The 26,105-nt window shown below is 52.4% G+C and overlaps 1 protein-coding gene across 5 annotated transcripts in view; it reads left to right on the top strand.

Annotated features, from left to right (window-relative positions):
• MYH11 (myosin heavy chain 11) overlaps positions 1-26,105 on the top strand; it is a 118,306-nt gene that overhangs the window by 44,814 nt on the left and 47,387 nt on the right. For 3 of the 5 annotated variants that reach the window (XM_070484873.1, XM_014837607.3, XM_014837604.3), the window contains exons 5-10: positions 12,473-12,575; positions 14,164-14,184; positions 16,389-16,481; positions 19,453-19,516; positions 22,705-22,803; positions 25,634-25,777. In XM_070484873.1, the coding sequence (XP_070340974.1) occupies positions 12,473-12,575; positions 14,164-14,184; positions 16,389-16,481; positions 19,453-19,516; positions 22,705-22,803; positions 25,634-25,777 (524 nt within the window). The remainder of the gene's footprint in view (positions 1-12,472; positions 12,576-14,163; positions 14,185-16,388; positions 16,482-19,452; positions 19,517-22,704; positions 22,804-25,633; positions 25,778-26,105) is intronic. The other 2 variants (XM_014837608.3, XM_014837605.3) reach the window with 1 other exon arrangement.

Here is a 26,105-nt window from a genome sequence, read left to right on the forward strand (position 1 = left end):
GGAAGATTGGCCCTGAGCTAACATCCATTGCCAATCTTCTTCTTTTTCCTTGAGGAAGATTGTCGCTGAGCTAACGTCTGTGCCAATCTGCCTCCATTTTGTGTGTAGGATGCCGCCACAGCATGGCTTAATGAGCAATATGCAAGTCTGCACCCAGGATCCAAACCAGTGAACCCTGGGCCGCCGAAGAAGAGTGTGCACTTAACCGCTATGCCACCAGGCTGGCCCCCAACTCCCCTTTTTTAAACTAGCGTTTATCGAGCACGTGCTGTGTTTATATACAGAATTGCATCTAATTTCATAACAGCTCTGTGCGGGTAGGTGAGGAAGTCTTGGCTTGTGTTAAACTGTGGCTTTGCAATTTCACGATGAGCCGCCACACTGGTGCCATAGTTGGTGATTGGTGTCACTGTTTCTTTGAAGACCCAGGTACATGGTCAGAAGACGTTGACTCCATTTAGAGTCATTCAGAGAATCTTCACTATTCAGGGAAATCTCTCCTGTGGTGGCCAGAATAATGGCCCCCAAAGATCTCCCCTTAACCCCGGATCCTGTGACTGTGTCAGCTCCCATGGCGTGGGGGAGTGAAGGCTGCAGGTGGCATTAAGGTTGCTAATCAGCTGACCTTCACATAGGGAGAGTGGCCTAGATTTTCCAGGTGAGCCCAATGGAATCACCAAGTCCTTGAAACTAGAAGCGGGGGAGCAGAAGAGGAGGGCCAGAGGGCGATGCAGTGTGAGAAGGACTCACCCAAGGTTACGGGCTTTGGAGATGGAGGGTGCAAGGGTGAGAGCAGCCTCTAGAAGCTGGAAAAGGCAGAGGCGTGTTCTCCCCTGGTGTTCCCGGAAAGAAACCCAAGCCGGCTGATGCCTGGGTTCAGTGCAGGAAGATCCATGTCAGGCATCGCCCTCCAGGACTGTGAGACAATCAATTCTGTGTTGTTTGAAACCACTCAGTCTGTGGTAATTTGGTACAGCAGCCATGGGAAACGAGTACGCTTCCCTTCCACCTTAACCTCTATAACCCACTCCTACCGTCCCTCATTATTCCACTAATTTAATGGGCCAGGTCCCCTGGTGAGTCCCAGGCATAGAGGAATGAATCAGAAATAAGTGTGACCACTCTTCTCGAGAGAGAGGATAGCCCCAAGGACAAGAATCACACATTTGCCTTTTGTATGATTTCAATTTGCTGTTTGACCCTGTGAAGGTACTATCTTGTCAGAAACCAAAGAATATATATATGTACATTTTAAAAATCACCCAAGTATACGTGTAATTGCAAACTGTGAAAATATGAAGAATAAGATATGTAAGGAACTAGGAGGACACATAAATAGGAGGAGTTCTCACCGGGGAGAAGAGGAAAGCCTTCTCTAAAGAAATGATATTTCTGCAGAGATGGCAAAGAAGAAGGGGGAAGCAGTTCCAGCATGTGCAAAGGCCCTGAGGTTGAATGGAGCATGTTCTCTTTGAGTAACTGAGAGATTAGTTTGGCCAGAGGGTGTCTCCCAGCAGGAGCCCTCTGTCTGAGAAGAGCCATCTCAGGACATCTAGGACCAGGGTTGCAAACCCAAGGGCCAATCAAAGCCAAGCAAGTGCCATTAATGTGTGAAACGGACTAGGTGTTAAACAGTAGGGAATGGTGGGGAGTGTGGCGAATGGAGAAAATGGCCCATCTGAGTGGGGAGCAGCTATCCCTCTCCAACCCACCAGTGTCATGGGAGAAATGTGGATCCAATGTTGCCAGACTCTTCTACCTTTCAATGGAAGCCGGAAATCTAGATTTTTATGTGAAATCTCAAATTTATAAACATTGGCACCTAACTGACATTAACGCACACACAGAGCACCAGCCAAATGAAATCCATCTGTGGGCTGGCTTTGGCCAGTGGGACACCCGTTTACAAACTCTGTCCCAGAACTTTGGGCCTGGAAGGGTCCTCAGCGATGACGGAGCCCATGGTTCCTGCCACACATGCAGCTTAGTGGCAGGAGTTGCAAGAAATTTTCACAGAGCATCAAAATCTGGAACAGTTCATTTTATATAATATGAAAGTAGATGCAAGTTAGTCTTATATGAATATTTATATGTATATATGTGAAAATGAGTGTATATATATATAAATGAATATATATGCACACATATAAATGAGTATGTATATAGATACATGAGTATATATACAAATATATACATTAACATACACATACATACATATACATACATATATATATATATATCTGCCAGGCGAGCTGTTATTATCTTGACTGGCATGCAGGTCCTGGCAGAGTAGAGGCAAGAACCTACTGTTCAAGTCCAGTCACCTCATTTTTTATAGAGGAGGGATCAGAGAGGTTATGAGATTCGCCTAGAGGCACACAGAAAGTTTTTATCGACAGTGGGGCCAGGAGCCCAATTTCTGGAGGCCAGTTGGAAGGCCCAGCCCTCATTTGTCGGCCAGCAGCAGCCCTGCGGCCCCCACTCCACTGTGGACGGTGGACATCGTAGACACTGTGGAACGGCTGACGTCTTTTGTATGCGTGGCAACGTGCCCGTGCTGGCTCAGCCACTCCGGGGCTGTGAGCTGAGACCCAAGCGACGAGAAGGAGCCAGCCCCCGGGAGAATTTGGGAGGAGAGCTTCAGGCAGGGGCACGGCAAGGGCAAAGGCCCCGAGGGGGGAACCACTTGCCTTTTGGGGGCAGGGGAGTTGCGAGGGGCTGGCACACAGGGAGGAAGGAGGTGGGCCAGAGGATGTGGTCGGGGAGGCGGTCGTGAGGGCAGGCTGGGGTGACGATGAGGACAGGAGGGGCATCAGATCGTTCTGACCATTCAAGGAGGCCAGGTGCCGCTTGGGGACACGCACTGATGCTGTCGGGGTCTGGGGGCTGCATGAGTCCCGCGGGACCCTCCCCTGCGCTTCCCACTTTGGTCGCTCAGATTCAGTGGCATCAGACGCTGGCCTCGGGCCACTCTCCCTCCTAGGGGAGGTGCCTCGGGCCAGCAGCTGCCTTCTGTTGCTCTCCCTTGGGGCCAGCGCTGACTTGTAAGACTTCGGGGCTTCCCAGAGGTTCGCACCTGGCCTGCGTTCCCTCCCAACCGGGCCTCCCGCTTTGGCGCCCTCCCCTCATCCCTTCCACCTGTGTTTGAAGAAGCCCTGCTCTCTGGCAGAGGCCTGCAGGGTTTTTAAAGGCACTTTTGATCACACAACGCACTAGTGAAGGGGCACAGCCGCCCGGAGAGCGCCAGTTGTGGTTGGAGGTGGGGCCCTGGAGGCACAGATCTGGGTTTGCTTTCCTGCTTTGCCTCACGCCGGCCATTTGTTCTTGAGCAAACTGGTTCAGTCCGCAAGCCTCGGTCTCCCCATCTGTAGAAAGGGAGTATCAACTGTTCCTGCCTCCCAGGGCTGTCGGGAGAATGGAAGGAACGACGTAGGGGAGAGCCGAGCACAGTGTCTGGCACATCGGAGGTGCCCCACGATTGCTGGCTGTTGTTCTGCTGCCGTGGTGGGATCAGGTACCCCTGTGGTGCAGGTCCCACTAGACCTCGGGCCACAGACGTGGCTGCACAGCAGTTCCCGGGCACCTCGTTCAAGAGACCGATGGCCCGGCTTCACACCCAGAGACCCTTGACTCAGTGGCCTGGAGTGGAGCTGGGGAAACCTGTGTTTTTATCTAGTGGCCTGGGCGTATGTGAAGCAGCTGGACCGGCCACAAGCCGGCAGAGATGGACCCTCTTGTGAGTTATCTAAGCGGAGGGTGCTGGAGGATCGGCTGCATCAGAGCACCCCAGTCCGCTTTGGGGTGGAGAGAGGACTCAAGGGGGGTGTCAGGGAGCTGAGTCTCTGCCAGCAGAGTGCACCTCCCAGATGGGAGAAGGGGACCCCAAGCACCGCCCCTCTGCAGCCCATCTGGGGGCTCAGAAGGGGTGAGAAAGGAGCTGGGGGCGGCCGGGAGGGTCCTGGAGATTCTCCTGCACATTTTGCTGCGAGAGTGTCTGGCTCGTCCTCCAGGTTGCTGACCCGTCGGTGCAGCCCTTGCGGCAGGAAGACGTCTGAGGTCACCTCATGCCTGGTTGACGAGAGGCCCCCTGGCCTCGGCTCCTGGGGAGGCTGGGCTGGGAGCGAGCCCACTGGGGACTGAGGCTGTCAGGCTGGGAGCCGACTCTCCTGCCTGAGGGAGTGAAGTGATGGGGGCCTTTGGGTCCCTTTCTCTCCTAAGCAAAACTTCGAGTGACAACACTTGGAGGCCCTGAGCAAGGCAATGTGAGACCATTTTGGCTCCAGGACAGACCACGTTGTCATTTTGGAGGTGGCCAGTGTGCTCGACAGAAAAACACCAAGTCCTGGCCTCAGCTCTGCCATGTTCTCATGATATGACCTCAGAAAGCCACTTATCCTGTCTGGGCCTCAGTTTCCTCATCTATGAAATGGACAACCATGCCTACCGCACAGGGTGGCTGTAAGGAATAAATGAGTTAATTCATCCAAAGCACTTAGCACACGCCTGACAATATCGGTAATGCTCAGTGAACATAGCTGTTACTTATAAGTTGTTTTTGAAAGTTCCACTCAGCCCTCAGCCATGCTAAGTGAAACCAAGGAGAAAAGTATGGGGTGACAGACAATGAATAGTAGCCATTAATCTTCATCATGACTGTCCCCATGATTATTTTGTCTTGATGCACTTTTAGGCATGGCCAGTGGATCTATAGCTGGCTGCTTAGAGACATTCATTTTATCCCCACACCAGGATCTGCAAATGCAAATGCCTAGGAGAGCCTGGCAGGTAATAGAAAGGAGCAAAGTGGACCAGGAGTGACAATAGGGAGTGATGGAGACTGCGGCAAATTGGAAAGCACACATCCATTCATGGGGCAGCTGTGATTCTGAGCCAGACAATTAATCCTGTGGGAAATTGTTGACCCGGTGTTATCAAAGCTTGTTGGGTTTCTTTCCTCCCCAAGAGAATCCAGAACTCTGAATTTTATAAAGCACAATGGTTGCGTTCTGCATGTGTTGATGTGCTTTTGCTTTTTCTACCCAGCAGGATATCTTAGAGTGTCTTCTGTCTGATCATATGTAGGTCAGCCTCCCTCCTGGAAATGCTGTCTTGTATTTAACCAAACCCTGTAGATTGTAACTGTGTTTGTTTCCAGACTTTACAAATATATATAAAGATATATATATACAATTGATCCTCATTATTCACTGATTCCATATTTGCAAATTCATCCGCTCGCTAAAATTTATTCGTAAGCCCAAAATCAATGCTCGTGGTGCTTTCGTGGTCATTCGAGGACGTGCGCAGAGCTGGGAAGAATTTGGGTTTCCCAATCCACCTGTCCCAGCCGAGGGGGTACAAGGAGACCCTCTGCCTTCTGGTTTCAGCTCTCAGGCTGTGAGCAAGTGTCCTCTGCGTGGTATACTTAGTGCCGCATGTTTTGCATTTTTGTCGCTTTTTCTTGGTGATTTCGCTGTTTTAACTGTCCCCCAAGTGTAGTGCTGCCATGCTGTCTGGTGTTCCTAAGCGCGAGAAGGCTGGGATGTGCCTCGTGGAGAAAATCTGTGTGTCGGATCAGCTTCATTCAGGCATGAGTTCCAGGGCTGTTGGCCGCGAGTTTGATGTTAATGGATTGACAACATGCATTAAAGAAAGCGTCTTTAAACAGAAACACACATAAAACGAGGTTATATAGAGACTGGCTGTTGAAAATGTTGGGGCCAGAGGCTGCAAGGAACCCCTCTGTGGATTCCCCAGGAGCAGCGGTGCAGTGTTCAGGAAGTCAGTGTTTGCAGCGACTTTATGGAACGTGACTCCTGTGGATAACAGGAGTGTGAATAACACACACCTACCTGTACACGGACACACGGACACACGCATGCAGAGGCATGCATGACGACATTTCGGTCAATGACAGACCGCATAGATGACTGTGGTCCTGTAAGATCAGTCCCACAGAGCCTAGGCGTGCAGTGGGCTGTACCATCTGGGTGTGTGTAAGTGCACCCTGTGATGTGCGCACAATGGCAAAATTGCCTAACGACATGCGCCCGTCACTAAGCGACACAACTCTCTATATTTTTTAACCTCTAACGGAAATTTAGCATTTCTTTCAATTAAAGAAAGTCCACAAATCACGTTATGAACAGAATTATTAACAATATTAACAGGTATGAACAGTAACCACCTTTGTTTCTAGACTCTTGCCGCCACGATGTTCTCTGCGTGTTTAGAGTTGTGAACAGCAAGTCCCGATGTGAAGGAATTCTAATTGCTGTAGTCTTGAAAACAGAGTCTGCAATCTGCTTTTCAAAAATGCTTTTCCAGCTTTTTCCCCCAAATGTTCCTTACAGCAAACTCCCGAGGCCGGAAGGACAGACTCAGGCAACAAATATCTATTTTGCGCCAACTGGTGCCAGGCAGGGGCCAGGCCTGGGGGTCCTGGTGGTGAACCAGACAACAGAGAACTTCAGATGGTGATGGGTGCTGTGAAAGGCACTGAGAGAAGATTTAGACAATTCGTAGTAAGTTTGGGGTTGGTGTGTATACAAACCTGGGAAGGAATAAGACAAAGTCATTATTAATTCTGGGGAAAACCAAAAGCTGGGCAGAAAGGAGGAGTAAGGGCCGTGGACTGAGGGACTGGCATTTGCGTTATAACGCAAACCCCAAGTGTTGATCTAAGCGGAAATACTCTGCGTGACCAAATGGACTTTATGGGGAAAGAGGAGAGGCTCGACTGGGAGCCGAATGCTCGTCTTCCGTGGTAGGACATCAACATGTGATGCTCAACAAGTAACAGTGGAGAATTCGGGATAGAACGCTACTCAGGTGTGTGGATGGAAGCGCTCAAGCCACCTGCTGACTTGCACTTTCCAAGCCTTTTCCGGCTTCCAGAGGCCGCCCACAGCCCTCGGCTTGTGGCCCCTTCCTCCATCTTCAAGCCGATAGTGTAGCATCTTCAAATCTCTCTCTCCAGCCCTCCTGCCGGCCTCTTATAAGGCCCCCTGTGATTACACGGGGCCACCTGGATAACCCAAGATAATCGCCCATCTCCAGGTCCTTCATTTAATCATAGCTGCAGAGTCCCTTTTGCTGTGTAAGATGACAGATTCACAAATTTCTGAGATTAGGATGTGGGCATCTTTGGGGGCCATTATTCAGCTGATCACAGAGCCCTTTGACGACTTATGAGCCAGGCCCCTGTGGGACCCACGTGTCACCTCCCAAGGTACCTGGGTAGAAAAATCGGCTTGCTCATCGGCGTCTGTAGAAAATGGCATTGCTCCACCAACATCTGTTGAGCGAACGAATTCCATTTGGTAGCAGAAGGGAGCAGGGAAGAATATGCCTTACAGATGGCTTCCCAGCTGTGTGACCCTGCACAGTGACTTAACCTCTCTGAGCCGAGCTTAGGGAGAGACTGTGAGGGTGAAGCAGCAGCCACCCACCCCCCAACACCCAGGCCATCGCCAGGGTCTGCTGCCCGGGAAACAGCACCGCCCAGCAGGACTTTCTGCGATGATGGCTGCTGAGCACCTGCCGCGTGGCCAGCGCAGCTGAGGAACGGGGGGTTTTATGATTTTGGTTAATTTAAGTAGCCATTTCTGGCTCACGGCTCATGCACTGGGCGGCGCGGTTCTGAAGTATTTCTCACCTCCCTGCTCCCCGCCATGACGACGCCCCATTCATTCATTCATTCATTCAGCAGATACTCATGATGAGAAGTAGTAGGACGTCGTAAAGTCTGGATTCCAGAGACAGACCTCCTGGGCTTGAATCCCAACCCCATTACCCATTAGCCATCTGCTCTCGGACATAAGTCCTTTCAATTCTCTGAGCCTCAGTTTCCCCCCCAACCCCATAAAATGGAGGCAACAGGTGCCCCACTGGGTTGCTGTAGGGATCAAACAGGTTGATTCGTGTGAGGGATGGGGAACCATGCCACAGCCCCTGGAGACGGATGGAGCTGTGTATTCAGGGAGCAAACTGTGTGCGTCAGGGTTTGGGTGAAGAGAGTAGGAGGGTGGGGCGACAGGAGATCAGAGAGGGGGGAGTTTGAACTGTAATCTAAAGCGGACAGGAAAGTGCTGGAAGACGTCAGCCAGGGCTTGGCAAACTGACCGGCGGGCCAAATCCGGCCCCTGTCCGTTTTTTTATAAATAAAGTTTTATTGGAACATTACCACGCCCATTTGTTTCCATATCTGCTTTCACGCTATGAAACAAGGCACGACCCATAAAGCCAGAACTGGGTACCCTCTGGCCCTTTAGACATGGTTTTCTAAACGGTAGAAAAACATGATATGATTTCTATCTTAATGACAATATGAATGTTGAAGATAATTATTTAATAACAGAATATATTGGGGAAGCATTGGGGAAGGAAGAAACGGGTATGAAAGTAATAATAGCTAACATTTTGGGGCATTTGGCATTGTTCTAAGTGTTTTATATATATTCACTCATTTAATCCTTGTAACAATCGTTTAAGTGCTTTTATTATACCCATTTTGTAGATAAGGAAACTGAGGCGTGAGGATGGTTAAATGACTTGCTGATGGTCACACAAGGAGCTGGCAAAGCAGAGATTTGACCTCAGGCAGTCCCCCCTTGGAGCCCCCCGTGCTCGTTTGCTGACTGATGCTGCGGGGGAAGGAGGCATTGCTTCTGCCTGGAGGCAGTATTCAGACTAGAGGCAGTGCAGATCTGGGCTTTGCAGGATGTGTAGGAGTTGGACAGCACAAATGCTAGGGGACCTCACTGGCTGCAGGGGTGGGTGCCACATGAGGACCAGGGACGGAACCGCTCTGAGATTCAGAGCCAGTTTGGCTTTGCCACTGAGGGCAGCCCACAGGCCGGAATGGACTTGGAGATGGGTGCAACCCTGGGAGCCAGGACCAGCTGTGTGATTTGTCAAATTATGCAAAATGAAAACACAGAGCCCCGTGTTCAAAACGGGTTAAGAATCTCAAGATGGCAACGTCAGGGCGTTAAACCAAGCACAGGGCCCGCCTCACAGTGGTCCCCGTGGGGCTGCACAGGCCGCCACCCGCGAAGCTGGCCCAGTGGGGGTTAAGCGACTGCTGCCTAGCTCCTTGCAGCCGCGGAGGCAGGACTGATTCTGAGGACTTGGCAGTGGGGCGATGCCACGGCCTGGAGGCCGCTCCGGGACGAGGGGGCTGGGCACCAAGTCCCCCGAGACACAGGCCGGAGGGCCAGGGTGCTCCGCTGGGCAGGCCCCCTCATCCCCAGGTTCAGGGCTCAGAAAAGCAAAGATCCTCACGTTTCCGAAGCAGCCCTGAGCTCATCAGCCTTCAGACGCCCGTGAGCCTGGAGCCAGGAGTGGGGAGGTGTTTTCTTTGCCAGAACTTTCCAGCACAATTTATTTGTGTCAGTAAAGCCTGGAAATATTGAGCCCAGCAGCCCACATGGGGAGAAGCAGATTCCCAGAGTGCGTAACCCCCTTCCCTCCCTCGTGAGGTGGGAGACCAGGGCCGAGGTCACAGCCAGGCCAGTGTCTATGTTGTAAAAAGGAGGCGGAGGGAGAGGCTGAAGGCGGCGGTGGAAAGTGAGGGAGGGACGCGGGGAAGGCGAGGTGGGCTGTAGTGTCCCGACTCTCATCTCACTTAGATGGGGATGGGCTGGGGGCCACCTCCCTAGGTGGCTTCCCACACTCCGATTTTCTCTCCTTCCTCTTGCTCTGGTCAGAACCCGGCCCCTTCAGTTTGGAGCGACGTCTGTCAAGTGTTCTGAGTTAGCCTGATTGAAGTAATTCATACTAAGGTGTAAATGACTGAGTGGCCTGGTTCCTTGGTCCCCAGTTACATTTTCAAAGAGCCTCTTAAGGTGGGCGAAGGCTCCCAGAATGTGGAGAAGAGCTCTCTGGTGGTGTGGGGTCGGGGCTTCCCTCTGTCTTTCCTGCATTCCATCCCGAGTCCTTATCAAAATAAAAGGGCAGCGGGTGGAACGTGGGCTCTGGCGTCAAGTAGACCAGTGTTCAGATCTCGCTCCTTCTCCATGTTCTATCTGTGTCATGGCAGGAGCAGTCGTGACCGAGAACAACTGGCTTCAGCCTCTGTGAGCCTCGGTTTCCCCAGGAGAGTGATGGGGATAATGAATGACTCTGTCGTTAGGTTTGGGGAGGATTAAATGAAAGGATTTATGAGCATAGGGAAGGCCTTTGGCAACATCAGTTCCTTTTCCCCTCCCTTCCTCTGGCCTCTGAAAGCAAGTTCCTAGAGAGCTGGGCCTGTTCATGGAATGACTTGGCGAAATCTAGTGGAAAGAGGCCTGACTGCCTTGGAATCAGACACTGACTTTCAATTCTGACTGTGCCTTGCTGTGTGACCTAGGGCAAGTTGCTTACCCACTCTGGGCCAGAGTTCCTCTTCTATAATAACATGGACGTGAGATGTCATCCCTTCAGGATGGGGAGGGGGAAGGAAAGGAGATAACACATGTGAAACAATTAGCACAGGGCCTCCGCAAAAAAAAGTCAATTCTCTCCTTAAAATTAAAAAAAATAGATTTCTTTTGTTTGGACTCAGTTTTCCCCATAAGAAAATGGGGATAATGCCCCCATGGTTCCCGGTTCACGAAATGCCTCCAAGGCCACATAAAATAATGTGGCCATTGGGAATGGTCACCGTTAGGAAGGGGGGCGTGCGGGGCCGAGGCCGGCATGAGGCCGTCCTCGCTCCTGGAGGTCGCACGCTGGGTTTCTGGCCGGCGGGGCCCTGGGCCGAGGCCCAGCAATTCCGGGCACGTGTTGCTTTCTTGCTCTTTTTTAACCATGAGCCAAGTTATGAACAGGCCGCCCTGGCAGGGCAAATTCGTGTCTTTATTCCCTAATTAGGAGACGGAGCAGAGGCCGCACGAGCGCTGGGGGCGGTGGCTCGGCGGGGAGAACCGCGAGCTGACCTCGGGTCAGACAGATTCTTCTCCAGAACTAAAAAAAATAGTCCTCTCTTGCATTTGGGAATATGCAGTGAGCTCAGAAAATGGAGTCTAGGCAAAGAAAGGAGAAACAAAAATCAAAGGAAACCAGAGGTGAGGGTGAGAAGGGAGGAAAGCTTTGTTTGAGGCCCTGTCCTTCGCTTTCCTAGGAATGGTGGGAGTCAGAGGAAGGTTCTGGAACCCTCGGAGGAAGCAGTCCCACCATGATGATCTCTGATGGCCTAGAGAGCGAGCTGGCTCAGGAAGGCCATCTTGGTAAAAAGTCTACCACTTATAATCTGGGAGTACTTTTTTGATGACACAAACAGTGCCCTGCTGATCTAAACCTATCAGTCATTTACACTTTAGTGTAAATTACTTCAACCAGATTTCTCCTTTGATACTTGACTGAGCTCATTAGCCAGCTACCTGACAATCAGAGGAAGGGTCTCCAGGAGATGAAGGGGCTTACATCTGCCCAGTGGCTGATGGGATAACCAGCTCTTTTTTTTTTCCATACAGGGAGCTCCTAAACTTCTCCCTTAAGTCCTGGTACTCTGAGAGGTATTTACGTCCTTCTGGGAAGGCGGCCTCTTGCCTGATCTTTCCATCTCTGACAAAGCTAGTGATGTCTTAAGCAGATGACTTGCAGTGAAACTATTCTGTATGATACTGTGCTGGTGGCTGCCTGTCATCGTATGTTTATTCAGACCTATAGAATGTATACCAAGAGTGACCCTGTTGGAAACTATGGGCTTCGAGTGATGACCGTGTGTCCGTGCAAGTTCACCAGTTGCAACAGACGTCCCACTCTGGCCCGGGCTGTGGACAGTGGGGGAGGCTGTGCCTGTGCAGGGCCAGGGGGTCTGTGGGAAAATCTCTGCACCTTCCTCTCAATTTTGCTGTGTCCCTTAGTCCACTCTAAAAAGTCAAGTCCATTAGAAAAAAGTAGACGGTTCCTGATAAACCTAAGTTTGGATGTTGGTAGGAAAAATCAGATTTTCCCTTTCTCACTCTTCCTATTTTTTTTTTTTTTTGAGGAAGATTAGCCCTGAGCTAACTGCTGCCAATCCTCCTCTTTTTGCTGAGGAAGACTGTCCCTGAGCTAACATCCGTACCCATCTTCCTCTACTTTATATGTGGGACGCCTCCCACAGCATGGCTGCCAAGCAGTGCCATGTCCACACCCAGGATCCTAACCGGCAGACCCTGGGCCGAAGCGGAATGTGCGCGCTTAACCACCGCACCACCGGACCCGCCCCTCTCTTTCTCACTCTTCACCTGAGTCCTTTCCTGCATCTTCCCAGGAGGAGTAGATTGAGATATCAGATGAGGGTTTGAGGCCCAGCCCAGCTCTCTACCAGCGGTGTGACCTTGGGCAAGTCACTTCCCCTCTGGGAGCCTCAGTTTCCCCATCCAGCAAATGGCCGTGATGACAGTTGTCATGCCATGGAGCCCCCGGAGCTGTGGACAGGTCCCCACAGAACACCTGCACGGCGTTGTTTCCGGGGGGTCACTGTTCCTGTGTCTTTCAGAGGCGAGTCTGGAGCTGGGAAAACGGAAAACACCAAGAAAGTTATCCAGTACCTCGCCATGGTGGCCTCCTCCCACAAGGGCAAGAAGGACACCAGCATCACGGTGAGTGGCGGGTCCCGCTCGGTGGCCAGGACTTAGCGGACGGGTGGCCAGCTCGTGGCGTGATGGAGGCACAAGCCGAGTGCGGTGGGAGGGCCAGGACTCGGCTATGAGGACTCGGGTCCGGGGTTAACTGCCGCCTCCCCTGACAGCTCACAGGAGAGGTCATTGTCCCACTTGAGCGGGCCCGTTTGGGTCTGGACCAGTCCTCGCCTCAGCCAGGACCGTCATCCCGAGGGGTTCCTGCTTTGTGAAGTGGGACGAGCCTGCTGCCCACCAGTGAGGAGTGTCACCTTACTTCAGGGCTTCTCCTGGTGGCCCCATTGTCCTTTTGGACCAGAGAATTCTCTGTGCGGGGCTGACTGATGCATTGTGGGATATTCAGCAGCATCCCTGGTCCCTGCCCCCAGTGTGACAACCAAAAATGCCTCCAGCCCTGGCCAGGGGTCCTCTGGGGGCCCAGTCGCCCCTGACTGACAGCTGCTGCTTTAAACGAATCTCGGTGAACTCTAGTGGTGGCACAGCTGTCATTCCTCCACGTGTCCCTCTGACGGGGGCCCCGGGGGATGGAATGTGGTGTCCCTCGGCTCGTCCCTTGCCTGAGCGTCTGCGTGTGCCAGCCACCGCCAGGATAGGGTCCAGTCGTGAGTCCGAGAGACGCTGTCATTTTGTCACTGAGCTTCCAGACACGTGGGAAACAGAGAGAGTCGTCAAAACAGCCTACAGATTAAGCCAGATCACACAGTTTGATGAAGGGCTCGGAAGGAAGAGAAGAGCAGGTTTCTAGAATCATCCCTTTTTGGGTCCATCCTTCTCTTCCTCCTCCCCCATCTTCTTCTCTGGGGGACAGAGAAGGGGACAAGCCATGGGGCTGCGCGACGGACTTGCCAGCGCCTCTGTCTGAAGGTTTGGGGGTGAGGAGCTGGCAGAACGGGGGCCTGAAGATGGGCTGGGGTGTCACCGCTTCCTGCCACCCTGGGTCTTGCTTCCAGCCCTCAGAGGCCTCTCTGGAGCAGCCACAGTGACCAGCTGGTCTGGGGGCCCTTGACGATCTGGGTGGGTGCTGGTTGCCCTTTTGGAACCTTCGTCCCTCACACAGATGCAGGAAACCCAAGGTCCAGCGTTTCTGAACCATCTCTGGGATGGAGTCTAGGAACAAAGGGACCCAAAGTTTGTGGGGCTCTTAAATGCTGTTCCCACTGCATTTGTCATCCTTAGAATAGTCAAAATAAGACATATAAGACAATAAGGCCTGATCTTTATCAAGTGCCCGCTGCGTGCAGACACCTGCGTCTCTGCGTTTGTAAATGCGTCTTAGCCAGTCTCTCGTCTGACACAGTTTGAAAGGACCTCCCCGTGGCCCCAGCCACTGCAAAAGCCTTTGCAAGGCCTGCGTCTCTGAGAAATTAGAAACAGGAGTGAGGGGAACAGAGAGGAAGGACACAGACTCAGAGTTGCCGCCGTCCACGGTGTGCCGGGGAACCCAGGCCGTCGGGGGGGGGCGGGGTGAAGTCCTGTGTTCTCCCGCCCTGACGGGCGAGTGATCGCAATAACACTGACGTTTGTTTTATACCGTATCGTTCGACCGCAGCAAGGCCCACCTCTTGCCTACGTGAGTAACTGGGAGTGTTTTCCTGGTGTGTACGGGAGGCATGGAGTGTATTTAGATCTGCATGCTCCTGTTGCACCCTCCCCCCCCGGGTCCCGTAGCGGATGGTGGAACGGGCGAGGCCCTCAGGGTTCACAACGCAAACCGACAAATGACCCCAATACAGTCCTGCGGGTGTCCGAGGCCCGCGCACAGGGTGTGGGGCGCGGCCGCACCCGCAGGACTCCCATTGGGACCCCAGGCGTGTCCTCCAGCCTGGCATGGGTGTCCCCAGTTCACAGTGAATCCCCACCGTTCGCACCAACGCGTCCATCACTAGTGTCCCCGACTGGAGCCCCCCAGAGACGTCTGTCCCGTCTGGTTGAGCGTTTTAGGACTGTCTGGCCCTAACGCTTCCCTGGCTTGATTGACAGTCGATGACACTGCTGTGGCATGCCTCCCCTCTCCCCCCACCCTCATCCCTGGATTTCTCCCCTGAGCCCTGCCCCCCCCGCCCCGCCCACTGGTGTGTCCTCGTGCATGCGTGTGCAGTGCGTGTCTGTCCTTGCATGCCGGTGGCTGGACCTGAGGCTCCAGAACCAGGAGTCTTGGGGTTCGCGATGCACTAGCTTTGGAGGCACGGTAAGGCCCCAGCTATGCGACACACGACTGGGTCCTGCTTGGACCCCTGCATACATAAACTCATCTCTAACACAGAGCTTCAGGAGCTGGCATAGAGGTCCCAGCCTGGAAGAGACCCTCAGGGGTCCTAGTGGGTCCTAGGGTCACACTCAACCCATCTTACACTGGGTGGCAGTGTGATGGGAAGGTCAGAAGGGGAGTCAGGGTTCTTCTTCGGGATCTGCTCCTGTGTGACCTCAGCCAAGACCCTTAACTCCTCTGGGGCACAGTGGCATCATCCATAAAATGAGCCGTTTGGACCAGATCCCCATGTTTAAAGCTCTCCGGAGAAGGACCCTTTGGTCCCACCAGCTCAAATTCCCCTTCTAGAAAGGGGACCTTTAGCTGGGGATCTTGGCACCCCAAGTTTGTGCTGACAGAAGTGGTCCCTTTGGTCCCCTTCCCACAGGCCAAGGACAGGCCATTGCTCTCGTTATAAATTCCTGCAAGTCCCAATTATGGGAATTCCATGTGTGGCTGGGATTGTCACACAGATGACGCCTTGGGTCCATCGCCTTTGAGAGCTGCGGTGGCGAGGGCACGTGGGTAAATAAAGCACATCAATCAACAGTAGCTTCCTGATCTGTCCCTTTGGGGACAGCTCCCCACGATGCCCGCCATGTGCAGAGGAGCTGGGAGAAAGCCGTGTGCCCCTTTGGCGTCTAGAACGGTCCCCAGCGGCTTCTTAGCCCAGCCCTGCTGCCTCGGAGGAAAGGGCAGAGAGATCAGCAGAGAGAAGAAGGGGGACCCTGAGAACCCCAGCCTTCCCCGGGAGGCCTGGAGGAAGAGCTCGGACAGGGAGCCCTGGGGGCCAGGCCAAGAGCCGCTCCTTGCTTTCCCGGCATGACTTACCTTGTTGACCCTTTCCTGCCACCATTAATCACGTGACCGCGCGTGTGCACAGGAGCCCCCTCCGAGGGGGCCGGTGGGCTGTGTATCGTTTCAGCTGCATTTAACCTGATGAATGGAGCTCAGGCAACCTGCTTTGAAACTTTGTCCTGCAGTTGGTGAAAAGTATTCCCGGTGGGCTTTGCGCCTTCCTTCCTTGTCTTCCCTGGGAGACTCCAGAAAACTAGTCCCAGAAAGGAAAAATGGCAACTTTAAGAAAATCGCACGAAAACCCTCAGGAGAAGGATTTTAGGGGTTTCGCTTGAAGGAGGCTGCTTGTTAAACAGGAGCCACAGACAGCAGGGCAGGTTGTGCACTGCACAATTCCACAGGGCGTCATTCACTGTGAAGTAAATGCCACCGCCCGGTCTTGTGCAGTGCTGCAGTTCTGAGTGGCAATGACACTGCCTAGCTGAGCAGGCCCTCTCTAGGAAAAAGCGGCCTTCCTTGGGAACAGACGTGCTCGCTGTAAGAGAGCTCAGCCAGTCGCTGCTCTTCTGAAATCCTCGAGTAAATCGGGACGTTAGCACTGGGGGTCTCAGAGCAGGGGGGCGATAGGATGGGCGAGCACCTGTGAGTTTCGTGACACCATCTGTCTCGGGTGGAACCATCCACGCCTGCGTTGTTTTCTCCAGTAACTAGATGTGCCTGCATTTTAGGGTGAGCTGGAAAAGCAGCTTCTACAAGCAAACCCGATTCTGGAGGCTTTTGGCAACGCCAAAACAGTCAAGAACGACAACTCCTCCCGATTCGTAAGTAGCCGAGCCCCACTGGCTTTCTGGGATGGGCTGGGGTCCCACAGTGTCATCTCCCCCTGAGGATGCGGACTGTGTGCGCAGGGGGAGTCTGCGACTGGAGGCGTGGAGGCGCGCGTCGCAGCAGCATCTTGCCCTGGGTCTCTGGTCCTGTCTTGGCCTCACAGCCCTGCAAGGTCCCGTGTCTCCTTCCCTCGTTCATTCGTTCACCGCTCATCCAGCACACACGCACTGAGCGTCTCTGGTGTCACAGGCGCCCTGTTAGGCGTGGGACATTCATGATTCACTCAATGAGCATTTCCTGAGTAGAAAATGCTAGCCACACTCCTTCATTGATTCAGCAAAACCCCAAGGGAGCACCAACTGTGTACCAGGCACACACATCTTTCAGCATGCATTTATTCAGCGCCCACTGTATGCAGTCCTTCTGGTAGGCATTTTTATGTACACCGTACACTGTTCTCTTTCGTTTCTTTTTCCATTTGCTCGGTTAATTTTTATTAAGCACCTACTGTATCCCAGACCCGGAACTAGGCTCACAGGACGGCAGTGAACAATCCAGATGTGGTTCCAGCCTTTGTGAAGCCTGTGGTCTAGTCGAGGAGCCGACAGTGGATGAGGCGGGGCTGCCCCCTCCCAGCCCAGGCTTCCCCAGGCTCCGAGGGCCTCCCCTTTCTCCCCTGAGCCTGAAGGGGGCAGGAGAATCCCAAGCCTGGGTGGTTGATGACTCTTAGACAAAAATCATTTTGTTGTAGAAAAGAAGTGGTGGCCCCCGTAGGAGAGTCAGCGGGTGTTTTCATGAGCAAAGACTACATTTGTGTTCCTGTTGGGGGGGGGCTTCTGCGGGTTCGGGGGTGCCCCTCTGAACTGTGGTCCCCCAGGATGGGGCCCTGCGGACGCCTCTGCTCTGCCCGTCCCTAGCTGCTCTGCTGAGCATCCCTGTGTCGTGCGTATTCACACAGCGGTCCCCAGCCCTGTTAACCCCGAGACCCAAATAATTACACAATGTCCCCTCCTTTCCTTTCCTGAAGCGGGAGTCCTAGACGACATCACCTACCTCACCCATCAGATTAAAACAGATCGGCATCATGCCCTAATGCAGTATGAAGGAGAAAGAAAATAAGTCATAATTCAAACGTGCAGTTCAGCCCGTCAGTGCTCAGGCCAGAGCCCATAGGAAGACACAGTGGACATGTCAGACACTTGCATTCACTTCCAGAATCACTGTGACCGTGACAGCCACAAACGCAGACAGAAACAAGGGGGCTTTGCTGGGGGCTGATGCCCTGGGACGGGATTTTCCAGAATGATGACATGCTCTTAGAACAGCTCTGAATCAAAGAACGATTTGCTCTAGAGTCACACGGATGTGACTTTCTTACAGTAGAGCAACATTTAAAATTTTTTGGTCTGTTTTTATCTAAAACAGCCTTAGGGAGCCGGCCCGGTGGCACAGCAGTTAGGTGCGCACGTTCCGCTTCTCAGTGGCCCGGGGTTCGCTGGTTCGGATCCCAGGTGTGGACATGGCACCACTTATCAAGCCATGCTGTGGTAGGCGTCTCACATATAAAGTAGAGGAGGATGGGCATGGATGTTAGCTCAGGGCCAGTCTTCCTCAGCAAAAAGAGGAGGATTGGCAGCAGATGTTAGCTCAGGGCTAATCTTCCTCAAAAAAAAAAAATTAAAAATAAAAAACAGCCTTAGGTTCTAGGCTCAGCTGCTTATCAACAGGTTTTTCACCTCCATGAATATCAGGTGGGACGTTTGAACGTCCCCGGGGATGTGGCTAATGCTTGGTGGCTGGGACTCTTCCGTCACTGCAGGGTGCCCAACCTCTGTGGTCACCGTCCACTAAGAGCGCTGGCCCCACCATTGTGTGACAGCCCAAACCTTCCTTCCCCCAGATTTCCAAAATCCAGGTGGTGGATGTGCTGCCTCCCCTGAGAAGTACTGCATTTGTGGGTTGCAAGCCGGGGCGAAGTTTCTAGCATGTCCCAAAGGACAGCCAATTCGGAGTCAACCCCTAAAATTGTCCCCCGCTCACTGGTACCCTACGCCTTCTTGGGCGGGAGAGGGATGGCGCCCAGGACCAGCAGGTCCTCCATTGCCGTGGCAATGACCCTGGTGGTCCCAGATCTCGGTCTTACTTCCTGATGGAGAAAGTGTGAGGGTTTTGTCAAGACCTGAGCAAGCCCGGGGGATGGTGTCCACACAGGGGAACGCCTCCCATCCTGGAGGCGGGAAAAGGGTAGGATTCTTAATCAGCTCTTGAGAAAGTTGGAAAAGGGCCCGTGCTCCGATGGAGGACCTGGCTCTCCTTGATTTTGCGGTTCAGCTAAAACAGAGGCAGGTGGACTGGGCGTCTCCTCCAGGGGGAGAGACCCGAGCAGCCCAGGGCCAGGCAGGGCCCGCAGAACCCCATCTCCAGGGCCTGCTTGGATCGCCTGGCCCCCTGGAGTCACGATTTGTCCCCTGTGCCAGGAGGCAGTTTAATTCACAGCGGGACGAACTTGGACCTGCTTGATTGTGGAGGGCCCGGCGTGTTTTGGGTGGGTGCAGGCAGGGCCTCCTCCAGCCACGGGGTGTGACAAAACATGTCTCCTACTGATGGCTCTGCCTCTCAGAGCGCTGTCGCCCTGGGCAGGTCACACGAGCTCTCTCAGCCTCAGTTTCCCCACCTTTAAAATGGCAGTAGGTGTGATGGACTGAGGGTCCTTGCAAGAGCTGGGAGAAACTGATTCGTGCACGTGTTTTGCAAGTTCCCGTGTCGCTGGGCGGCCCCGGATGGTCCCCGCACAGCAGATGGGGGTCCTTCTGACGTGCTGGCCTGTGAGACTCGGAGAGGTTGCGAGCACCTCTGTTTTTTCTGTGTTTGTTGCCTGAATACTTCCTGCCCACCTGCCCGCAGCGTGGGGTGGAGGGGCCGAGGCTGGGGAGCCCTCCGTGACCTGCGTTTTCCCGTCGACAGGGCAAGTTCATCCGCATCAACTTCGACGTCACCGGTTACATTGTGGGAGCCAACATCGAGACGTGTATCCTTTCTGAGCCTGGGCCACGTGGGGCCCACCCTGCGCCCGCAGCCGACCTCCTGCCCAGAGCCTGAGGGGCCTGAGAAAAGCCCGGGAGCCGGCCCCTCTCCCCAGACTCTTGGGTTCCTTCTAGAAGGAATGTTCCCTGGGGTGGTTTTCCCGTAACAGCAGGCACTGTCGTGCGTGGACCGCGGGTTTGAACCCCAAACAGCCTGCATGTTTGAGTCTGGGTTGACCTCTCCCTGGCTGTGTGACCTTGGGCTGGTTACTCAACCTCTCTGTGCCTCATCAAAGAAATGGGGATGATGGTAGTCCCTGCCTCGGAGAGGTGTTGTGAGATGAAATGAATTAGTTCACGTCAAGCTCTTAGAACCATGCCAGACGGAGTAAGGGCGGGTGGATTTTGCCTGTCCTGGGATCTTTGCTTCATCCGTACTGGGCCAGGGTCTGAGGCCAAACCCAGGACTTCTTGTCCTTCTCAGGAAGCTGGTCTGTGACCAGTTCCAGTGCACAGATAGGAAATTGCTGGGAACAGAGCTTTCCTGAAGGATGGCCGTGCTGCACAGGACAAGAAGAGCATGTCTTTGGAGGGTCTGGATGGTGAAGTGGAGCCGAGTTGGAAATTTCTGGACTCAGGGACCGAGTCTAGGGTTCAGCTTAGGAGCATTACAGGGGCCTGCCAGGCTCAAGGATGTTGTACTCTTATAGCTGCTTGGGGAGCATTTGCTGGCCAGCCGTGGGACCCAGGGCAGTGTCTGGTTGCATTTTGGTGCCTGGGATAAGCTTCGGAGTGGCACGGTCTGGGTCCAGTTCTCGGCTCTGCCATATTAGCTGTGGGGCTTTGGGCAAATCATTTAACCTCTCTGAGTCTCAGTGCAAAATGGGCATGATGACAGCCCTCCTTGTGCAGTTGTAGTTAAATTGTAATGAAATGAAATGACATGCACAGCCCTTGGCCCAAAGGGAGCATGTAACATGTGGTAGCTATTATGTCCTTGTTCACCTTTGTCATTGTCTATTGCAATCCACCCAGATTTTGTTTTTTCTAGAAAATCGATATTCATCTACTGGTGTAAAAAATTTGTCTTCCTCTAGAGAAGCACCCACAGCAAATCGTAGCCCCTTAAACCCACATGGAAGAAACAGGCTCTATTTGACTTTACCCGAATCAGCCAAACCCCGACCTCCGCAGAACGGAGGCACGATCATTTCTTCTCTGTGCCTCCAAATCCACTGGATTCGATTGTGTCCTCTCCCCCGCTCTGTCTTGTCAGGTCATGTAGACTGGTGTCTCTTTTCAAGGCCTCTTATAAAACAGGTCCACAAATCCTAAAATCCAGAACCTTCTGAAAACCGAAACTAGCTGGTGGCAAAAGCTGGCCTGAGCCCACGAGAGGCTGTTTATAGTCTGTTTGTCCCCTCAGGAGAATATCGTTGTGTTTTGCTGCAGGATTGTCAAGGGGCTGCCTTAGAGCCATTGAGGGCGTTTTATAATATTCATGATCCATCCACAATGGTCTGTCCGAAATCTGGGAAATTCTGAGACTCTTCTGGCCCAAGGGTTGGGAAAAGAAATTGTGGAACTAATGCTATTTTTATCATCATTAGCCTTGTCCAGGAGTCGCTGTGTGCTGGGCGCCACCCTGGGCCCTTGGCACACAGTATCCCGTTGAATCCTGGCCCAGCTCTTGGGGGGTGGGGAGTGCCTCTTCAGGGGACCCCAGCCGCACCCGGAGCCCCCACTGAGATGCTAATGAGCCAGAGTGGGGCAGTGGTGGGCTGGCGGAATTCTGCGACTTCAAACTTCCAGCAACAGCTTCCTGTTTGCTTTGCGGGAAGTGGGCCCAGGCCACCAACCAGCCCCAGACGTTCTGAGGACGAGGTGTCTCATTCTGCGGGCTGAGACCCCCGCTGTCTGGGGCTGCCTGGCCAGCCCACCCACAGAGGATTCCTGTCTCACAGCTTGTTCTCTGGCCCCTGCACGTGCTCCTCAGCCATTCATTTCCTGTGTTTATGACAAGTCCCGGGCAGCCCCCCATCCCTCCGGCCTCAGCTCCCTCCCTTTAGATCAGTGGCTCGCAAAGTGTGGTCCCCAGAGCAGCAGCATCTGCATCAGCTGGGAGCTTGGCAGAAATGCAGATCTCAGGCCCCGCCCAGACCGGCTGAGCCAGAGCCCTGGGGGCAGGGCCGGCAATGTGGTTTTCACAAGCCCCTCAGGTGATGTGGATGCTCTGCCAGAAAGGCTGAGAACACCGCTTTCCAGGCTGGAGGGGGCTGGGGCGGCTCAGGCAGCTGCTGCTCAGCTCCAGGGCTCTGAGAGGGCGAGGTCTGCCAAGCCATCTGGGCGCAGGTGGGCCTGCTCCATCGGCCTCACCATCACACTGAGTGATGAGCAAGTCCACCTGGCCCAGCAGCCCAGCCACCATGTGCCCTCCCCACCGTCCCCAGCTCCCGCGGTCTCCACACCCCACCGCGACAGAACAGCTCTCTTTGGTTTCCTTAGAGGGGCGTGTTGCTAGTCTCCTTAGAAGGCTGGCCGGCTCTGTGAAGCCCAGCCCCTTGGCCGCGGTGTTTTGGCCGCCACAGGACCTGGCTTTGCCACTTCCTAGCTGTGTGCTTTTGGGAGATGCCTTCCGTCCCCGAGCCTCAGTTTCCCTATATTGAAAATGCAAATAACATTCACACTTGTTTTCTAGGCTCGTTTGTGAGGCTTAAATGAGCCAATGCATGTCAGCCCCTTAGCACAAGGATTGCTAAACCGTAGGGGGTGTAATTCTTTTCACTCTGTGAGCTGAAGCTCATTCTGCAGAAGAGGAGTGGGGGGTGGTTACCATGCCCTCCCCACCGTAACTCTTTCATCCTGGGGTCTTGGGGCTCCTGGTTTTTTTTTTTATTGTTTCCTTTTCTCTGTTCCCCTCACTCCTCTCTGGGCCTGGGGCCTGCCAGCAGCACCCAGTGGTCTCACTTTGGACCAGTGAACCAGAACTGGGAGGTCAACCTGTGTGAATCTGGCGTGGATGGCTTGGCTCTGCCCGGCTCGAAGGCTCTTGCGAACTCTCCAGGGAGCCTGTCCCGGGGCCTGGAGATTTCCCCTCCAGCAGCCGGGGCGACAGGCACTGGGGAGGAAGGTTAGGTTCCTGTGAGGGGGGCGCTTGTGTTATCACTGGAATTCTTAACTCCTCCCAAACCAGATCTGCTGGAAAAGTCACGGGCCATTCGCCAAGCCAGAGACGAGAGAACGTTCCACATCTTCTACTACCTGATTGCTGGAGCCAAGGACAAGATGAGAAGTAAGTGACAGCAAAGGACAAGCGTTGGGGGTTTCAGCCTCCCCTTTCGTCACGATCCATGGTTAATTGATTGGCTATTAAAACAGTCTGAGATCCTGCCAAGGAAAGAGCTGTATCTTTGGGGGGCAGATGGATAATTCCTCATCTCCTTTTGAGTGAGTGTGGCTTTTGTGCAGTCATTCTCGTTTACTGCTCGCCTGCTATGTGACATAGAAGACGTTGAGCCCCATTAGATGTTAGATGATTAACTAAGAAAGTCCCATTAGAATGGAAGGTGTCAAGTCCAATTAGACACAACCTGTGCCTTCCAGGAAGAGAGGAAGACAATAGCTGTATTTGCCAGTTTCTAAAACTAGCAAGTCGATAAGATGCAATTTTATAAAGAATTTTGAGGGGAAGTGGGACTAACCAGGTTTCCTTATATGTGTTTTGAAGGTGACTTTGAAGTGGCCTTTGTGGGGCAGGGGTCAACAAACTTTCCGTAAAGGACTAGATAGTCAATCTTCTAGGCTTTTTGTTGGCCACGTGGTTTCTGTCATAACTGCTCAGCTGCGCCATTGTCATGGAGAAGCAGCTGGGGCAATAGGTAAACTGAGGCATAGCTGTGTTACAATAAAACTTTATTTATAGAAATAGGCAGTGTGCTGTGCTTGCTCACCTCTGTTGTAGGAGAAATATACATATTTTATTGGGGTATAATTGACATATAACAACAGTATATTAGTTTTAGGAGTACAGCATAATGATCCGATGTTTATATATATTGCAAAAAGATCAGCACCATTAGTCTAGTTAATATCCATCACCAGTAGGGAGATACTTTTCCACGTGAATACAATGCACTGTGTACCAGGTTCCAGTAGGAAATTATACGTTCTGGACATATAGTCATCTACTCAGGAAGAGAGAGACAAAATCATGGAGCTGGAAAAAGGAAAATACGAGTGAATATAGGTCCATAGTGTGGTCTGCATTCTAGTAACAAGCTTAAGTCGAAAATTTTATGAGAACAATCCAAACTTCGCTTCCCATCGGTCTCGCGGCCCCCAGTTAGTTACTTGGGTTCAGAGCATCACCCAAGGGATGTGCGGGCTGGTACCTTTGCTGGGATGGGGTGTAGTGCAGAGCTCTGCCGCTAGGGGGAGGCATCACTCATTATTCAATCTCCTTGATGCTTGGCGGTCTGGAACACGGGGTGAGGTGGATACTTTGGATAAACGGGGGGATGCTGAACGGATGTTATATGCCGGGCAATAGGTAAATTAGCAGTTCCGGAGCGGGACACTGTGGGGTGGCCCAGGGACAAATGTTTCCATCCCTCCTCCTTCTTTGCTTGTCACCAAAGTCAACAGTTGGGTTGCTTGGCAACTCAGTTTCCAGTTTTGTGCTGTCTCTGGTCTGCCAGAAATTTGGGTAAGGAAAAGCCTAACAAGCGAAGTTCCCAGGGACCATTTGTAGTCTTGATGATAGATCTGGGAAGAAAAATCGGCTATCTGTAAATTCATCCGTAGTCTGGATAACGAAGTCTTGGCCAAGACCCCGATCCTATGACTTTCATCAGGCGTTTCAGTTAATCCGAAGGCTTCAGTTAATTGGTGTATTGGGTCCCTTTAACCTCAAATAGCTTCCAAGTGACTTGACCCCTAAAAGACCTTTGTTTCAAAAGAAAAGTATCTCGCTGACTTCTTTCCAAAAGTGTAATCACATCCAGTCTCATTAAAGATCGATCTGGAAGAGGGTGTCGTAAGAGCAACTGGTGCGAGAAAAAGAGAGGCAATTACAGATGGGAGAGAAAGGGATGGGGAGCTGATTAACACAGGAATGTAACCACGGAACACTTTACAGAGAACAGCGTTTAATAGATGTAACAGTATAAACAAGCAGTTGGCAACTGTTTTTGCTAAAGGGCCAGAAAGTAACTATTTTAGGCTTCGGGCACCTTGTGGTTTCTGTTGCTGCTACTCAAGTCTGGCTGCCCCGGTAGTGGAACAGCAGCCATAGACACTGACAAGGAAAGGGGCGTGGCTGTGTTTCAATAAAACTTTATTTACAAAAACAACCAGCTGACCAAATTTGCCAACCCCTGCTGTAAACCTTGTCTGTTGATTCAATTCGAAATAATTGGAGGAGGAGGATGGTGGAAGAGCTTAGTCTTTATCCACCATAGGAAGACGTCAACAGATAATATCTAACTTTGACATATCCAGAAATAGCCTATTCTATATGATATATAGATATAATATTATATATAGTAAGCCTGTGATATATAGAGATTGTGGCAACTACCAGAAAAAACAGCTAAAAGAGATAAAGCAGTTATCCTAGGGTAAGGTAGGAGTTGGAGAAGAGATACGACAGGGAATGGTGTTTTTTTAATTATAAATCTTTTGTTAGTAATGGATTTTTAAAATTCATGTGCATGCGTGATTTCATTTTACAAAATTTAATAAGTGGATGAATAAAGATCGATCTAACTTATCAAACAGCTTTCTTACGGAAGGCAGAGTGCCTTTGGGCAATTGAGATAAAGGTGCCCCTTCCTCCAGGTAAATGCAACCCCGCGTCAGGGGTCACGGCTTCGCAAACGGAGCCAAAGCTGGATTTCAGTTGCTGGGTATCCTGGGGCAGTGCACAACCTGCACCACTGTGTGAGGCCGGTGATGGCTGGTGAGGCCATCTATGCAATGATGCAGAAGGAAGGTTTTAAACCATCCAAGTCTTGGGAAAGGGGAAGAAGTTATGGTGGCCCAGAGCCTTCGTCAGGTCCCTGTCTCACATTGAAAGGGGAGTGCGTCTTCCTGACCGCTATCCCGTCTCCCTCTCTTTCTAGATGACTTGTTGTTGGAGGGCTTCAACAACTACACCTTCCTCTCCAATGGCTTCGTGCCCATCCCGGCTGCCCAGGACGACGAGATGTTCCAGGAGACCGTGGAGGCCATGGCCATCATGGGCTTCAGTGACGAGGAGCAGCAATGTAAGTCTTCAGACTTTCCGTCTAGCACTGGCGAGGAGGTGTAGATTCGTGCTCTTGGTTCCACTGGCATCAGTTAGGGACTCTTCTCTGGTCCGGACAGAGTTCTGCTCTCTGAATTTCCCACCCCCTCAAAAAGAAAAAAAAAAAAAAAAGAAGAAGGAAAATGAATATTACCTTAGGTGGGTTTATCGGTGTTTTAGAAAAGTGGCTGCATAAATTAGTGTTCTTTCAGTTACAAAGTGACCCAAATTGGCTTAAGCAAATGGAAAATGACTCACTCAGGGATACCGGTTTCAGGTACAGCAGGTTCCAGGGGCCCAAAGGATGC

The sequence above is a fragment of the Equus asinus genome, chromosome 14 (assembly GCF_041296235.1).
Source record: "Equus asinus isolate D_3611 breed Donkey chromosome 14, EquAss-T2T_v2, whole genome shotgun sequence".
NCBI classification, from domain to species: domain Eukaryota; kingdom Metazoa; phylum Chordata; class Mammalia; order Perissodactyla; family Equidae; genus Equus; species Equus asinus.